The sequence below is a fragment of the Coptis chinensis genome, chromosome 1 (assembly GCF_015680905.1).
Source record: "Coptis chinensis isolate HL-2020 chromosome 1, ASM1568090v1, whole genome shotgun sequence".
NCBI lineage: Eukaryota > Viridiplantae > Streptophyta > Magnoliopsida > Ranunculales > Ranunculaceae > Coptis > Coptis chinensis.
The window spans coordinates 38,509,113-38,527,767 of record NC_141456.1 but is presented as its reverse complement, the minus strand read 5'-3'; the positions used below and the strand labels follow the sequence as shown (position 1 = coordinate 38,527,767).

The following is an 18,655-nucleotide window of genomic DNA, read 5'->3' as shown; positions in this document are numbered from 1 at the left end:
CGTGGGTTTGTGTAGCGTATTTATTCCTATGAATCAAATTAATGATACTAAGTTAGTAGAATGGCAAACAAATAAGCTAACGGCCAAAGTGACTTTAAGAAACAAATTAGGAAGCGGGTAGGGGACAAATAAATAAAGAGAAATAAGTAAAGGAAGCTAGAGGAATAAGAAACAATATGTAAGGTTAATTAAACTAAACCACCCATTCTTTTATTTAATATCCTCATTCTATTTTCTCCCAATCACACCAAGTCAATATTTTATTTAATATCCTAACTGCTCTTGTTGGGCCTTGTGTTTAGTGTAAGTTACGACACCACTTTGTGTTTGCTGTAAATTCTTCTGCGGTCTAGATATACCAAAATTTCTTATTATTGTTAGTGCAAAGAACTATTCAATGTTTTCACCACATTTTAACTGTTATTGTAGACGTCATGTTCGATGGTCATGAATTAGTTCATCTTCGAAAACTGAAATTGGTTACGAGAATAGACACATTTGGTTTAGAAGAATAGCAAAACTGTTTTTTAGTTAGCAAACACTCATGCTTGGCAACTGATTTTGCAAAAGAAAAACAAATTTTTTTTTATACAGTTAGCTTATTCTAGAATGTGAAGTTTAACTGGATTTACTTTGAACTCCTAATTCTGGGTAAATGTTTTTAGATTTAACCATCAATGATTCTGGGAAAATGTTTACAAGTTGAATTTAAGTCTTGGGGAAAATCATAATGATTTCACCACCTTTTAATAATATTCAAATTAAGCAAAGTTGGAATCTTATATGCCTGATTTTGGCTTGAATAGTGGAAAAAGTCTCAAACATTGTTGCAAAATAATGTTGTTTCTCTCTTTTAAGATTGCTTTAATACGTTATATGTCACCTTGAATTGATAGCTTGACATATTTATGAAGCAATTGATTTGAGCTCAGTTTAACTTGTAGAGAAGCTAAACAATTGTCTCTTGAAGCCCTACGATCTAGAGTTCGGAACAAATGTTAAAGACATAGCTGAGCATAGGGGTGTCAAAATGGCTCTCAAACCCTTAGCCCGCCCGCCCCAACTCGGCCCATGGGCAAAAAAAGCCCTCAAAATGAGGCCTTCACACATTCGTGGGCTGGGACGACCCGGCCCTCAAGCCTTTGATGGGAGGGTAAGGGCCTATACTTCAAAACTTAAGCCCGGCCCTCATTAGGCCCTCAACATTTCTTACATATATTTTAATAAAATTTTTAACAATATATTTCATTTTAACATTAATATGCTAAAAATCACTTAAAAGAACGCTTGTCTATTAAGTTTGCCAACCTTATAATTTCATTATAATATTTTATGAAATGAATTTAATTGATCTTAATTGACTAATACAACTTTAACAAGTTTTTTTAGTAGTTTGAATGTTTAATTGTGAAGTGCATTCGATTTTATCATTTTTAACTAATGTTTCTAATTTATTTTGTAAATCAAATGTATAACATAGTATCCGGCCCTCACGTTTGGCCCTCAATCCCGACCTTTCAAACCCTTTCGAGAGGGTTGAGGGGCGGGTAAAGTCTAAGAGATTTAAGCATTGGCCCGACCCGACCCGACCCTCAAAGTAAATGAAGGCTGGCCCGACCCTCAAAGCATGAGGGTTTCATTGTTTGAGAGCCGGGCCAGCCCAACCCAGCCCATTTGACACCACTAGCTAAGCAGCAAAAAATAGCAGCAGAGATGGAGGCTTTCTGATGGATTTTACAAGACAACTAGGAAAGGATGTTGCTAAATTTACTAAACAAATAGCAGCAGAACGAATAGCAGCAGGAAGAGAGGCTAAACAAATAACAGGAAGGGACTTTACAAGTTAGCCAAGAAGAGATGTTTCTGATAGACTTTACAAGACAGCCAGAAAATAGCTTGACAGAACGAATGTCACTAGATTTATTTCCAGTTGGAAAAGGGTAATTAGGGTATTAAGTAAAATATTTACAGGGCAATTAGAATATTAAGTAAAATATTGACGTGGGGGGTTTAGTCTAAATATGTATATAAAATGGGTGGGTTTAGCCTAATTAACCCTATTATTTTAAAAGATTTTCATTGGGATGCAAACAACTTCTAGTAAGTAGTAACATGTTATCTGAAAAAGTGGAGCAGTGGATCAGATGAACAAACATTGGCACATGGCCACATGGGGGAACTCACTGATGCTCACTCCACTCTCTGCCCTGCTCAGCTTTTGAATAACATAGTGTTAAAATATTAGTAGAGCTACATTTTACATAAATTTACTAGCATGATAAAAATTTATTCAGAAAATTGGGTATAGGTACACAGACGCAAATTTCTTATGTTCAGAGGAAATAACAAACTTTTTTTTTGTTTTTCCTCCATAGAAACTTAAATTTGACATCTGTCTCAAATTTGAGGCTGACTTTTACAATTTTGACCTCTTTTATTAGTCCCAACTAAAGAAGCCAACTACCAACAAAAAAAAAAAACTACTTAACTAAATCAATTACCAAAAGAGTAGTGGGTTAATCAAAATAACTAAAATTCATCCAAAATCTACAAATTTCCAATTAAAAGTGAGATGAATTTCTAGAGAGACCAAAACAATATGGAAAACATCAACTTCAAAAACGGAAAAAATGTATGTTGATTACAACTAATTTCAATACAGTTTTAACAATTTAAAATGCATCTCTGATAATTTTGAATATCATGTTTAAGCTTTGTTTGATGTAATTCAAATTGTGAAATTGTGAAAGGACAAATGGGTTTTTTATAAGACAATTGTATTATTTGATTGCAAGACATCTTGGAGCAATACACACGCACCCTTGCCCTGATGAGTGGCCTCGAATGACACACACCTACACTTAGCACATTAGATTTTCAGATTATTTATTTGTGGAAGAAATTGGCAGTTACAAATGAAAGGGTAAAAAGGAGAAATAAGAAGTTTTAAAAACAGTTAATACACCCAAAAAGTGACATATTGTTAAAATTGGAGTAGAATCAAAAGATAATATTGATCTTTCTCTAGACAAAAAACACACTAAAGAAAGTGTCTAGAGCCCAATTTCTAGGGAACTAAATATAAAGGTTTGTCATCACAATTTAATTAATCCATCGAAATTTCTATAGATGATCTCAGTTATATAATCTACACATACACAATAAATAATTGAGTTTGAGAATCGGACATTAAAAATGGCGTGATATTATATCATAGTAACGTGTCCTAGTCATTTATCTAAAATACTTTAAAGATTAGGCCTCTCATCTACAGTATGGCAACAGTGTTTTATTATTTTTTATGTATCTTTTGGTTACTTGGTCATTTGTTATTTGCTTCTCTATTTTTTTATTATTTACCTAATTTACCCTATTTAAAAGAGAAAAAAATTATTGGACATAAAAAAAAGAGAAATATGATTTTGTTCGGATTTTATTATTGGTTGTTGGAGTTGGATCCGACGAGTACCTTTGCTTTCAGTTTTGTTGAATGCCTAGTCGATCTCTGCTTGTTAGCTTTTATTATAGTCGGCTGTTAGGCGCGTGTGTTTCAAATGCTCTGTGCTTTGGAATGTAGGCAAGCACTCTTACTGCAATTTTCTTCCACCTAATCCACCTATGCATGATTAGTTAATTATTGTGGCTAGATAAAATGATATGTTTGCACTTGTAGTGAGTGTCATTAACCAGTAGCTACAGGACTTGGCAAAAAAGTTATATACATCAATGGATTGGCCAAAGCAATGGCCTGTAAAGTGTAAACTATCTACTTCAATTTACTAAACTTTGATGAACTTGTGGAGCATCAAAAAGTTTACAGTGTTAAAAGATGATTTTGTGAAGATCTCCTCCTTGCCATAAGTTGTGTTCAAACATCAGAATTTATCAAGTTTGCAACTTTTGGACAGGTTATACCAAGGCCCAAAATTTCAATATCGGTTCATATATCGGTGTACCAAAAAACTGATATATATCGGATATATCGGATATATCAATTTTTTTTAGTGACTAGTCCAAACTATTTAAAATATCAGAAATATTGGATATATCGGAAATATAATATCAAAAATATCGGAAACATATTGGAAATATCGGATTTATATTAAAAAAATATCAAAAAGTCAACCGATATATATCGATTATATCGGAAATATCAATTATATCGGCGATATAAAGTTTCATATCAAAAAAATCGATATATATCGGTAAAAAAGGGGTTCAATATTTGGTGGATATATATTAGAAATATCGATATCGGTGTACCAATTTACCGAAATATATCGGATATATCAGCGATATTTTGGGCCTTGGGTTATACATCCTCATAAAAATTCATCCCCAAATTTCCTTAATTACTATTTATGTTATTTTAAACTGAATATACAAATAGCATTTTCAACAAGACCATGGTGGAGGTGCTAAAGTAATTTGTAGTATGTACATTTATTTTTAAAATTTTCTACAACAGAGATTGTGACCAGTCATAAGCCTTTCTAGAAGTGAAATCCATACTATCTGAGTTTTTCTTTATTTGCATTTTTACTAAGTAGATAATATTCTTTCTTAGAGCATTCCCAATGCAATCGACTATAATTCTCCTTTTTTCACCTCCACGTAGACAGTATTTTCCTTCTTTTCTACCGTTTTGGTGAAAAACAAGGTGAAGTTGTTCAATACAAAGGTGAAAAATAATCTCGGACGGGATGTTAGATTATGTCTGGAGGCATTTTGATTGAGACGAAATGTAATATCCCGTCTGTTATTTTGTCTAAAGTTAAAAAAAAATCGAAAAAAGTTGAAAAAACACGTGAGGCGGAAATGAAACATTCTGTCCGAAAAAAAAACCGATTTTTTTTAAAAAAACACACGAAACGGAATTCAACATCTCTTCCGAAATTCACAAGTCAGCCACTATCTCGGTTGAAGGTTTCACCCACTTAATGACTTGGAAATATAATCACCCTCGTTCGTTTTCACCTATGCATTACTGCATTTGAACAAAACAGAGGAAAATTTTCGCATTTCCTTCCGTTCCACCTGAATTGGGAATGGTCTTATACAAAATCATAATCTCATGTCACATTTCATATGTTTTCACTATCTCTGTCACATCAATCATAATACATTGCATCATTTGAGCACAACTCCTTTGATTCCCCAACTTTATAATCCTTTATTTGTCAGCTTCATCCTTCTCTCATACATATCTCCTCCATCAACTCCTGTATGCTCTTAAATCTTCGTTTATCCCCGTGACTCGCTATATATTCTTATCAGGAAAAGAAGTTTCTTTTTTTGGAAGAGTACAAACATCTCTTTAGACCAACCACCGAACGAATCAAAGAAGAATTGAGAAAGGGTCCACTGCTTGCTGGCTTCTATGAAATAAATAAATGATTTTACTAAAAATGCCGACAAATAATTGAGAAAGGGTCTTTAGCTTCATATCTTGGTCCGTATTCTTCCCTAAATGACTGCCCTCCTGATATTTTACTATGTATTGATTGTTCTTTTGCGCTGTTATCTTAAGCCTTTTGACTGGTTTTTTCTCCCAAATCCTCACGTCGGTTGGTCTTATTACCCTGGTTTTAAGAAGTAAGGGCTCTCAGCAGGTATTAAAACATAAAAAAACTGGTTTTAGAGAACCTGATTCTGCATAAATGACAGGTGTAGTCATTAACAGAGTCATATATACATCTTAGAATCTAATACTGGCAAAAATGCATAACAACTTTCCACCCCCTTCAGACTACGAGGGGTTTAGGGGTTTTTTATATAGGAAACTTTGTTACTGAACGTCGTAAAATGTAGCAAACAAAGCGTAAAAGGTTGTACCTCTCCAAATATATCTTGAAGCTTAATCCAAAAGGGAGGTAATACTCGTATATTAGTTGTTGGCTCACAGTCGGATTTACAAGGATGGTAATTTTGGACAAATGATTAGCTTTCTAACCAGCCACTTTGTTTTCCAAGTATCCATCAATATTCCTCGAATTTGGTGTATTTTGTTCGCCGAGCTCAGCAAATTTGCGTTCAATTGCAACAACTTTGCCCCAACAAATTTATACTTGTATTTGCTCAACCAACTTCACAAGTGGACTGATTTTTTTTTCCTAACCTTGAAAATCTTCGAAGCAGCAATGTGTAATGGATGAAGATTAAAATTTTGGAAGTTGTATAAAATTCCTGTCCCCTTTTATCCATCCAGTTCACATGACAACAAGTCGACCCGAGAGGCAGTTGATCCAACTGAAGGCAATTAAATGGGAACATAATGCGATGAAGCTCAATGCTCATAACAGCTATTCATTCCATCAAAGAAAAGCAAATTCCTTCGAGAGCACGTTTCGCAAAGATTTGATGGTTCTTGATAATACACTTGTTCATTCAGTTTCCACAGATGATAATGATGATTCAGTTATTCAGCAGATACAGAAGAAAGCATAAGCCAGGCAATATATTGGCAGATGATGCATCTTTATCATACCATTCAATCAATTGATGAAGAAAGCAGATTCAGAGATAGGGCTTAGTCTTCACTCTTCACATATCCCATCAAGGCCTTACACTTGATCGGACAAATAAGCTTTTCAATTTTTTGCACATGTATCCCCAGTCCCCACTAGCTTTATTTAGTCCTTTTAGTGTAGTAATAGTGTAATACTGGGGACCTCCTGCAGTCCTGCTAGTGCCTTAAGGATGCAATAACTCTATAAAAATGCTTGTCAAGTATCAGATGCTGTTATATGAAAATTACTTGCAAACGCCAAATATGTAGGTTTTACGCTCACAGCTATATCCCCTTGCGCACAAAATAATGAACAAGTCACTAAGACAGAAAGACTGCCACCTCCTTACCAGTTACCACACAATGAACGAATGAATCAAATATAAGAAAACATAAAGAAATGAATAGATGAGAAACCATGCAGGCTAGATAATTTAGTATCCAAAACATCCGAGGAGCTTCTTTGGAACGGTGTTTTTTGCACGATACTCAGCTGCTCTCTGCTCAGCCTCGAAAAAATCTTTACCTCGCAAGGATTCCACCATAGCCCTCCTTCCTTCTGTGTCCTTGGAGATTAGAGCTATTTTCTTTTTCAGTTCCTCCGCAGCATCTGCCTTCTGCTTTTCCAGTTTTACCTGCTCATCATATCATCGCAAGTTGTCAATACAAGGTGTTGGAAAGGAAGGACAGGTTCATTTTCTCTATGTACTATAAGTCTATAACATATATAGTACTATAATCAGTTCTTGACATCTTGTAAAGATTGTACGTACTGTTAATCGCTCGAATAAGACAATTTTAAAAATAAAATGACAAATATAGGTTCATGCATGATATTATTATTTCAATAATGATTATAACTTAACATCTAAAAGGTGACATGTGGGAAGTCTATTAATTAAGGTTTGAAATCGATGAATAGCCCAGCATAGAAGAATCAATCAAGTTTAGCCATAGGGCACCGCCATACCACCGGCCTACATTCAGTATAACTTGGTCAGAGATACATTTGCTGATTTGTGCAAGGAACCTGGACATGGCAATATGGCCTCACTATAACAACTCATGATGTCTTCTATAAACTATACGGAAGTCTTCCATCTACATAATTTGGATTGGTAATTCAATGTACAAAATCTGTTAATCTAGTAACATACTGCTATGAAATGGTAGATGTGAGAAAAATTACAAACCTCGATCTGTTTCATCTGAGCTTCAACATCTGCTATTTTGGTATCCTCCCTTAATTTGATGGCTCCCAGAGTCCTCTGGGCCCTGTTGAACATTTACGATAGTAAGTTTGTAAACTCAATGAGAATGATTTACTATAAGCTATTTGGAATACTTGAAAATAAGAAATTTCAAAGAAGCTCTAGCTCCTCCACCCAGTTATGAAGATTAACAACATGGGGAAAGTATATACATACTTCAAGCACACATATTAACCTCATTGATTAGTAGAACAGGAATTTGACTAAGATAAAGTTGGTCAGACATCGAGTTCATGAAAGGTTATTTACATCATTCGGATCTCAATAGCATATATGAGAACTTAGGACGTAGAGTAAATTCATCTAAATTTTATCAAGACTCTGCAACCAAGTAGTCTTCCTGCCTGCATGTGTTGTTTTAAGAATTACATTAATGTGACGTTAAGTTTTGACATACATACCAGTGAACACATGCTCTTATGGGTACGACTTAATGATCTTCCTAGACAAAGCATCGGCTCATTCCTATACTTCTAGCCATGGCCATGCCAAACTAGAGTAGAGAATTTGGTTGACAACTTGAAATAGTTAAATAATAAGAAAAACTTAAGGCCCACATTTGAGGGACCAAGTATTGCATATGTTGATAGACGCAATGAGACAGCGATCTTAAGAATAAGCCAGTGGAACAAATATTACTTACCTGCTGTCCGCCTTTGCCTTCTCATTGTCTTCCCATGCTTTAATTAAAGACAACTTCTTCTCAGTTTTAACCCGTCTAAGATCTGTTACACAGTAACACATCCAGAGAAGTATTTATCAAAATCCATATATATGTACAACACTACATACATTATAAATGTATTTGGCAAAACTAGACTAGGTGCGTGAGAAGAGAGGCTGATATATATGATCAGCAAGCAATGACCTCCATTGAATGATCCACCCGAACTTTTCTCTTCAGTATCCGGGACCTCTGTCAATAGATAAGAAATTGCAAATGCTTAGTCAAACAATAATAGCATTACGTAGTCTCACTTTGTAGAAAAAACAGCAGCAACCCCAACAAAGAAAAGGAATATGGACTAATTATAAAGTAACAATCATTCATATGCCACTAGATCTGCAGATGAATATAAGAAAACAGAAAACATCACATAATTAATGCTCGAACACAAGGATCAAGGAACTAATGCAGAGAGAACAAGGAAGCATGATACTGTATGTTAAATTGTTAAAAGTTAAAACTCTCCAAAATAATCACAAAAGGAGTTGTGAGATCACTTAAAGATTGAAACTCAGAACTTAATTGTAAAACAAAGAAACCGATCCTGGGAAGCACGAAATTTTTTTGTGTGGAGAAACTCCAAGCATAGTACAAACACAGAGTCATGGTGAAAGAAATATATGTTATAAAGACATGGAGCTTACTTTCCACTACAGCAAGTGCTTTGGGGTCATCGACTTTCTCTTCAGCATGACCTACTACAGATTTCTCTTGCACGACATCTTTCACAGTTTCAATAGATGCCGGAGTAAGGGGAGTAAGGGTCACAGGCTCTGAAGAGGTCATTTCAGTGTCTAAGGAAGGTGCTGCTACTTCTCCACTCTCCACTTTATTCAGTTCCTCTTCTCCCTCCTCTCCCGTCTCTGTCTCTTTGTCATTTTCGCCTAATTCAGGAAAAAAAATAATATTAATAAAAGAACGAGAGAAGAAAAATCATCTCTTATTGCTATTAGGAACGTGGCCTACTGGCCTGCCTGCTGATTCTCCAATGCTGAAGAGAGATACTATACCTCTCTAAGATGGGAAGACATGAGTAAGGAGGCAATGAGCTTACTTTCAACTAATACTAAAAGAGCTTTGGGAGCATGGCCTTTCTCTTCAGCATTATCATCAGCTTCAATATTCTCCTGTGCGACATCTTTCACTGCTTCAATAGGTGTCGGAGAAGTTAGTGCAGGCTCTGAAGATGTTCTTTCAGACTCAGATGAAGGTGATGTTACTTCTTCGCTTTCTACTTTCTTCAATTCCATTTCTGCCATCTCTTTATGCTTTCACCTAGTTCAGAGGGAAATAGAGAACTTCAAATAAAGAATAATACCATGAGCAAGGAATGGTCTAGCATCATACCCTATCAAGAAGAGAAACTAGGCCGAGCCTCTAAAAGACAAACATGATACCTTCTTTATTCCAAGAAGATACCATGTCTTATCGATCCCTAATATGTTAAAGTTAGATTAGAAGTCCCCCTAGTTTCAAACTCAAAAGAGCATAAATTTCATTTCAAAGACAGAACTTATTTACGAACTGAATCAACTGATCTTCAGATATTGAAGCTATTGTCAAAACACAGCATGTCTAACTATTGGAAGTAAACTTGGAAAAAATGTTAAGTTTCAAACCTTTTGACTGCTGTGCAAAAGAGAGGAAGAAAAAAGCTTTGAAGTTTGAGAGACGCAGGGTTTTCTTTGTTCTCTTTCTATACATTTTCCAAAAGTTGGCGGTTAGACATTTCAAGTAGTCAGGACTCATAAGTGATAACTATTTGCCGATCTTCCAGGAACAGACACAATAAAGCAGCTGTGGATTAGGGATGCAGTTTTTCGTAGGTACTGTAGTGTGTAGGTAGTGTCACAGTTTCGCTTCTCACTTCTCGACCATCAAAATGTGAACCGAAACAGAACATTGTACACTTCTTTTTTATGGTAACAGAACATTGTACACTGTTTCAAACATGACATACAAATTTATGCCCGACCTAATCATTCCCCTTCTACAAGGCTAAGTGCCTCTTGCACCCGCATTGAGCGATCTTCATCAGTTGGAGAGCTTAACGTGGGAAAGCTGATGTAGCTTCATTATTTCAATTGGGAGTTGGTCAGTACACCAAAGTGCAATGCTGGATTGAGCTCAAGTAATACATCCTAACTTGAGAAATCATAAGTCCACTTTGCGGAGGGAAAAAATTTTGCAGCTGATGTGACCGATAGACATCACTTTGGGTCCTAGTACTGGGCTTACTCTTGGGAAGTAGGACGAAGTTTCTCCATCAATGCGTGGAGGTGGACTGGGTTCATCCCTGGTCCCCATGCCATTCTAAACCACAAGAACACTTCGGATTTTATTAAGTAGACAAATGGAATTGGCCTTAACACCAATTTTTAATCTCTTGTTGGCATTTTGTAGGACACTTTAATGCTCTATGACTCTTTGTGCTCAGGGATTTAAACAGATGCATGACAGTATGACACTACCAGTTTGATTATCGAAAAGAAGGAGAAGGCTTTCAATTTCAAGATATAACAAATCAAATATGTCGGTCTTATGAACACAACATATGATACTATACACACAAAATACTGAAACATTCACCAAATGTGTTATCACACAAAGAACAAATAAAATAACAAAATAGAAAGATAAACAAAGAAATATACAAGCAAGAAATCAGACCCTTTTCCTAACCAAGCTAGATATTTTAGTAGCCAAAGCATCCAAGGAGTTTCTTTGGAGCTGAATTTGTTGCGCGGTACTTGGCGGCTATCTCCTCTGCCTTGAGAAGTTCTTCACCCTTCTTGGCTTGAACCATGGCCTTCTTTTCATCTGATTCCTTGTGTATTAGAGCTATTTTGTTTTTCATTTTCTCCACATATTCTGCCTTCTTCTTCTCCAGTTTTTCCTGCTCAAAAATCATGCAGATGAGAAGTGGGCATGGCAATAAATGTCAACTATGAAAAAATAAATCTAGACATCTTCTAAGTTAGCATTTGGAAAGTAAAAACACATATTAGAATGGCAAATCAGTGTTTAGAGAGGATATAAAGTGATATGTTAACGTATTGCCATGGGGACGCCATATCATTTCCATTTTGGAAGAATTCAGATCTGAGTAGGGTTTGGTGAGTTTTGTGTATTGAATCTGGGAACTAATAATTCAAAATCAATTCCATCACTAGGAGTTTTGTTTCAATGCACACAAAGTAAAACACAATGCTCAAAATAGTCACACTCGAAGAATTTCATACCTCAATTTGTTTCAACTGAGCTTCCACAGTTGCTTTCTTGGAGTTCTCCCATGACTCAATGGCAGCCAAAGTCCTCTGGGCCCTGTTCAGTAGTTTCAATGAGTTTGTTACTTTGATATCACCAAAAGCTAGTAGGCATATGGTAAAATAAGAAATTAAACTTCCAAAGAAGCTTTAGTAGCTCCACAGAGCAACAAAATCAAAATCCCCTGTTTTCTAGAGAATATCAGCAGCACTAAGAACATTAACCATCTAACCCTGTCCGTTTGTCAAATAAAAATTTGGATGGCAAGAAGTAAGTCAAAAATATCAATTCGGCCAGTTCCCATGTTCAAAGACGAGGTATTAAACATCATCTAGCTTTCGACGGTGTGTGAGAACCTGGGACACTATGTTCATCCAAAAGTTATAAAGCCATGAGCATGCATGTGTGTATTTGAGAGGTCAAAATATTCTACCACTGAATTTTGACATAAACAAATGGACATGGTCATTTGGCAACCTAGATATTAGTTATTAGCAATTTATTTTCGTTGAAACAAGGTCCTCATTCTGACAAGTTAGCCATGTCAAAAGAGGACGTTGTTGATATTAACAGCATGAGTAAAACATTCCAGAGATCAGTTTCAAGATTAAACCAGCACAAAGAGTGTTATTTACTTGTTTTCTGCTTTTGTTTTCTCACTGTCTTCCCATGCTCTGATTAAAGACAACCTCTTCTGAGTTTCAACCCGTGCAAGAACTTTATCTGCAAATACAACCAGAGACTAATTAGCAAAGACAATATTATAAGGAGACGTGGAAATACTGAAGTTGGGTGAGAAGAGAGGCTATTATGGTAAACGAGTAATGACCTCTATCAATTGACCCCCGGTACTTTTCTCATCAATAGCCTCTGGATCCTCTGTCAACAAAACAGAAATTTCAGATAAACTATTGATCATTTGGCTGCCTTAATAATAACTACTGTATAAAGCAAAAGGTAACAAGTAAATAAAGAAAATGAACAAAAAGGATACAAGCACTACTAGTATATATATATTTATTAAATTTGTTTTAACTATGCCAATAAAAAAATTCAATTCATCCAAAATAGATATTTGGTGATAAAGTAAATTTGAAAGCATGAACATAAACAGAATCATTTAAAGTATATCAATTCTACGCTTTTGAAAGTAATTTACAAAATTTGGATAAATCACGAGATTTATACACAACAAATAAAAGCTTGGCAATATTCTTCAAATAAAGACTCTTTTTTTTTTGCTAAAACTGTATAGTCTTCAGAAATCCATAGAATTGAGCAAAAACACTTGGAAAAAAGAAGATAAATCTAGAATTCTCACATATATTTCCTACATAAGTACCTCAAAAACCTATAGTTTAACAATAAAATCCATACAAGATGAAGAAAAGCTTACTTTCAACGACGGCAAGAGCTTTTGAATCATCAGCTTTCTCTTTAACAGCAGGAACTACAGATTTCTCTTCCGTTACATCTTTTGTTGCTTCAACAGGGGGTGGTGCTGTCTCTTTAGGTGGTGGGGGTGGTTCAGATGAAGGTGTTGCTTCTGTTACTGCTACTTCTTCACTTGCCACTTTCTTCAACTCCTCTTCTCCCATCTCTTACCCCCAATAAAAGGATAACGAAATTTTGTTAGTAATTGAAAATCTTGAATGGTTTAAAACTTTAGCCAAATTTTAGCTGCAGAGTGATACTCAAAGCTGATATAGAAACAGAGACAGAGAGAGAAACTATGTAATGAAAATTAATTAGAATAATAATTAGCGCCTTGAAAGGACGAAAGTACCCATACTTTTGTCGACATAGCAAGATATGTGTATAAGGACTTTTTGGTAGTTTAAATTTTGTTTCCTTGTTTATTTTGAGATCAGGTAGTCCCAGAATCATAGTTATTGTTCGCTTAAGGATAACACGTCAAAAGAAGTTCCAGATTATTGTTGGTAAAGAAGGGTTTATGATTAAATATTGTGGCCCCACAACCAGCTGATATCTGTTTATGCCAGTTCGATGATGGGTTGTTTTTATCTGCTCTGGCCAACAAATGAATCGGCGAGTTTTGAGTTTTTAACAAAAAATCTGATACGATTCATTGGAATCATAAGTGGCCAGCGCATTCGACCGTTGATGAAAGTTAATAATTATAACGGGTAGGTGGATGGACTGTTTGTTATAGTGGAATATTTTCTCCAAATGATTTTCCTTATAGTTCTCAAAAGGGTGACACCTGCGCTAGGACCGTTTCTACTCAAATTCAAAGCCTAATTCATGGTGGGTATGTACTCAGATTTTTTGGGATCATATATGTATGTACCGTACATGACAGCTATAGACTTGACAAGAATAGACACGGTCCCAAATAGCGAGCCAAGGTTCAAAGGTGTGGCTAGGGTCACCCTGAGATGTAGGGGATGCATTGTTGCACCATCTCCATCTTTAGGTTGGGCCTCCGTGGCGATGCATATTAGGCTATTAGGCGCTATGTATGAGATAATATCATGATAAGAGTATCTTTAAGAGAGAAACCAAAAAAACACTAAATATTTCACTATTTTGCTACCTCCATGGCTCTAGTGAAACTTCACAAATTTTAGTAAGAATCCAACACCAGGCTCATATTACGATCAGCTCTTTTCCCCTTTCATAGTTTCTTTCACCATTTTCTTTTGTCCTTTTGAGCAATAAGAAGAAAGACCGGCTGAAATATCATGAGGCATGTGGAGAGTGGGGACCAATCAGTAGGTAAGTTAGGTTATAGGACTTGTTTTTGTGTAACTGCCAAACCAGCAAACGGGCACATGAGTTACAAAGCTTACAGCACATTGGATTTTGGAGCGGACAAGCCGATGGTTCATTTGTCGGCAATACACTTTTCTTGCAAAAAATTTGCAACAGTAACTAAGCTCCCCTTTATTCGCATCAAAGGTTTACCCATGTTTTTTTTTAGGTAATTTCTAAATAGTAACCCATAATGTAAATTTGTTCTCAATTAGGAACTCACTTGCCATTTTAAATTTTTCAATGTGGCTTTTAAGATATTTGTCCTTCAAATAAAAACAAAACAATACTCTTTCCTTTTATACTTTTCTCTTTCCTTATCCCGAAATGTTGATCTCTCTCCTCTTACACTTAATCATTGATTTTTTAGTTTTTTTTTTTTTATTTCTTAAATAATTAAAATAACTAAAAATATAATAGATAAAAATAATAAATAAAATAATAAAATAATAAATTTAACACAATCCATCTTCATTCATATAACAAAATTCATATTCCTTGCAAAATAATAAAAGATACATCATAATAAAATTAAAAAAAGATATATTCTATTAAAATGATAAAATTCATATTCTTTTCAAATTTATTACATCAATCCAACAAAACCGAAATTCTAAATGATGAAGTAGTTTCTTCAGTAAATGAGATAATTATTAGTCAATGTATATTTAGTTTAGTTTTAAGTTTGAGCCATTGAAGACAAAGTTATATAAATTATCAAAAACCCAACTTGTGGGATTTTTAAGTTGGCATTTATCTGTAACTCAAAACGAATAAAGCTAGAAAGGTTAGGCCTGATTCTTAGATCAAGCCAACCGATGTCGTCTTCTCCTCAAGCAGCGTGTAAGCACGGCTTGAGAGGTAAATTCTAAACCTCCTCAAAACCCAAGTAAGAGGATACTTGTATGTTCAAGCATGCTTACATAATTATTTGAAATTTACTTTCCACACTGTAATTTACATTCGCGCATAAGGTTGAACCCGAGCCATAACAACCATTAGGAAGTCATTGCCCAATATAGGTAAATTGGACGTTGCTTGATTCTTGAAAGCCCCATACCAAAAAAATTAATTAAAATCAATCAACTAAAGCCCAAGTAGTCATGCTCCTCCAGAAAATGACAAAAATTTAGTCACGAGAATTTAAAGTAATCAATTATCAGATTCCGGTGGACCAACTATCTTCCTCACTCCCCTCCCCCAGATTCTATACTTTACGGGTTGGAACATGAGTTACCGTATGAACATCTACACCGTATACACGAAGTATGTAATACTTTTCACCAACCGGGCGTCACCAACGATCAAGTTAAGCTATGAGTGTTTTCTTTCACTCTAGCTGGTCTGGTAAGAGTCACGCTTGGCTTCTCTCACATAAGGCCGAATCTTTCGATACATGGTAAAAGGTTGTGTTCTTCTTCATGAAAAAGTACTTTCCGCTAAAGAAAACATAAGAGATAAGAAACAAGATATAGTTATTCAGACAGAGTCCAAATGAGACATTTTCCAAAGCATGGGATAGATTCTCTGACCTACTCCATTCATGTCCTCACCATAAACTAGAAATATTTACTCTTGTCCAATGTTTCTTTAAAGGCCTTCTCTCATACCACAAAGTAACCTTTAACATCATGAGTAATGATAATTTTTTGGATAGAGGTGCAACCTAAGCTTTAACCTTTCTTGAAAACCAAGCTGGAAAGAATACCCATTGGGGAGACATAAACAATTCCATAACAGCCCAACCCAATACATCTAAGGCTAGTGGTATTTTTTAGGTGAAATCAGATCCAGAAATCAAAACCCTAATAGAAACCCTCACAAGAAAGATAGATGCCCTCACAACCAAACAAAAAGACCAAAGCCCTCATCCTGTCATGAACGTAAATATCTTACCATGCAATTTCTGTCTAAGCTTAAATCATATAGATGTCACCTGTCTCTTGATCACAAACTTATCATCATTTCAGCCAGAATGTAAAGTATATGTACTTTCAATGTACCAAATGCACCATGAAGACAACATCTAAACTTCACATTGACCAACATTCCTCAAAACCAAACACCACCCGGTTTCAACAAACCAACAAATACCTTCAGACAAGGACAAAATGCCTATAACAATCAGAACAGAGCATTGGTTTCATCCCAGTTTAACCAGTATCAAAACCAACTTGTCAACAACCAAAGAGACTTAGTTCTCGTTACACCATCAGCTAGTGTCCAAACAGATAAGCCCACCAAAATAAGGTTATCTGTCATGCAACAACAAACCTAGATCTTAACATCCATGCAACAATCTCTGAACTTGTTAGCCCAAGATAAAACCCAAAAAGGTGTGTTCCCAGGTCAAGCTATCCCTAATCCCAAACCAACAAACACAACCTTTGAAGCAACAAGTGACGTGAACGAAGCAAGATCGTTAAAAACTCTTTCTTAATCATCTCATCTACGAGGATTGACTCCTCTTGTTATGATGTATCCCTTTCATTTCCATTCCATCTTTCGCTTTCAGGGGATATATCAATAAAGTAACCGGACCCCTCCACTTGGAGGGTGTGGTTGTAAGTGTCGGAGCCTTAATCCACAGTATATCTCACATATTGTTTGACTTTTTACTCGTCGTTAGAGTAAGTGTGAACCTGTGGAGCGAGTATACAATTTTTATTTTCTTTATTTTACACTTCTTTTTCAAAAAAAAATGTTTGATTTCTTTGTGCTATTAATGATAGATCTCAATACATCAATAATCAAGTGATTTTTCAAAACGGGCAATGGATTTTATACAGACCAACCCTTAGATCTACACAATCTAGGGGCGGTTTGAGACCAACTTTACTTACTAAGAGTTGCCTATATCACCGAGCTATTTGCTTGGGTCAGGACATTCCATGTCTTGCACAATAAATCCCCCAACTCGCGTAGCTGAAGCTTGATCTGTCTAGATTGGGTTCGCCACAGATCCGACATGAAAGTTGTCTGAGAATATCTGTTATGATTTGTTTTAAAGTAGTAACATCTAGAATTATTGTTTTTGAGTACGAGTTTCTTAAAACATCTCTCCATAGTTTTCAAAACCAGAATATATAAACAAAAAATGAAAGTTATACGTTCGGAGTAACCAAAATGATACCGGAATAACGTATAATTTTATCTTCTTGGCAAAACCTCTATAAAAAAAAAAGACGATGCGTCTCCGAATGAGAATTAAACAAATAGAGTAACCCAAAGTGATATTATTCTCTATTTAATTCTATCTTTTTGTCTCCACTTCTCTATTTTGTCTCGAGAATCTGACGTTAAAAGACTCAAAATTTTCAAAAAAATTACTTTCTCAAAAATCTTTCCCCTCTCGTTCAAATCTTTTCCTTTTCTAAATCCTTTTTTTATTTCTGAAAAACTTTTCAAAAATGTCTTCGGTAGCAAGCAAAAACCCTCCACTTAGCAAGACTATATGGATCAGTTTCAATGATCGTGTGCAAGCACTTCCTAGATAACTCCATAAAGCTTAAGATATGAACACATATACCAAAAATCATTCCCCGTTTTCTTTTTGGGTAAAAGTTCATATGCATGTAATTTTTGACGAATTCTTGTTAAAAGAGATGGATGTAAAATTTTCTCTTGATTGAATTGTCAAACACCAACTTGTCCCGATCTTCAACCTCATAATAATTATGTTTACAAAGTCTACATGTGTTATCCCCCAATTTATGGGGTGGTTGATTATGCTTGAAATCGGTCTTTGTAAGAGAGTAATCTAGCTATCTAGTTGGGATTTACTCGAGTTTTCAAAAACTTAAAAATCTTGGGGAGCTGACTTTAAACGACCCACCTTTTTAAAATTTCTTTCAAACTTATTCAAAACCCAAAAAAATTAATTAATTTTTATTTTCTGTTATCTGTACATATTTTCCTTGTAGTTTTTGTACAGTTCTTTCCATCATCTGTTTTTCATCTACCGTTAGATGTGAGTGTATCCTATACCGTTATGTTGTATTTTTTATGCTGATCGTTTTGGTACTTCACGGGTCAAGATCGGACGAATAACGAAACATGGGTCGGCTCTGGAAGTTTGCAAGGCACTGAGGACAAGATCGAAATTTC

General features: G+C 35.3%; 2 protein-coding genes across 3 annotated transcripts; both read right to left on the bottom strand.

Moving 5' to 3' along the window:
* Window positions 1-6,689: 6,689 nt before the first annotated feature.
* LOC147523890 (remorin-like) lies at window positions 6,690-10,723 on the bottom strand. 2 transcript variants are annotated; one of them, XM_086600631.1, is made up of 7 exons: window positions 10,126-10,723; window positions 9,561-9,781; window positions 9,151-9,390; window positions 8,648-8,695; window positions 8,423-8,504; window positions 7,702-7,783; window positions 6,690-7,143 (listed from the first exon to the last, which is right to left on the bottom strand). In XM_086600631.1, exons 2-7 carry the CDS (start codon window positions 9,763-9,765, stop codon window positions 6,943-6,945), a joined length of 858 nt encoding a protein of 285 aa, XP_086456757.1. In that variant the 5' UTR covers window positions 9,766-9,781; window positions 10,126-10,723; the 3' UTR covers window positions 6,690-6,942. The 2 variants fall into 2 exon arrangements, with proteins under 2 accessions (XP_086456757.1, XP_086456765.1); XM_086600639.1 differs by lacking the exon at window positions 10,126-10,723 and adding an exon at window positions 9,854-10,093.
* A 257-nt stretch (window positions 10,724-10,980) lies between these two features.
* Window positions 10,981-13,488, bottom strand: LOC147523889 (remorin-like). Its single transcript, XM_086600665.1, is given in 6 exon segments — window positions 10,981-11,402; window positions 11,749-11,830; window positions 12,409-12,496; window positions 12,603-12,620; window positions 12,623-12,652; window positions 13,170-13,488. Coding segments are annotated over 6 exon segments (621 nt in total). The 5' UTR covers window positions 13,372-13,488; the 3' UTR covers window positions 10,981-11,201.
* Window positions 13,489-18,655: the final 5,167 nt, after the last annotated feature.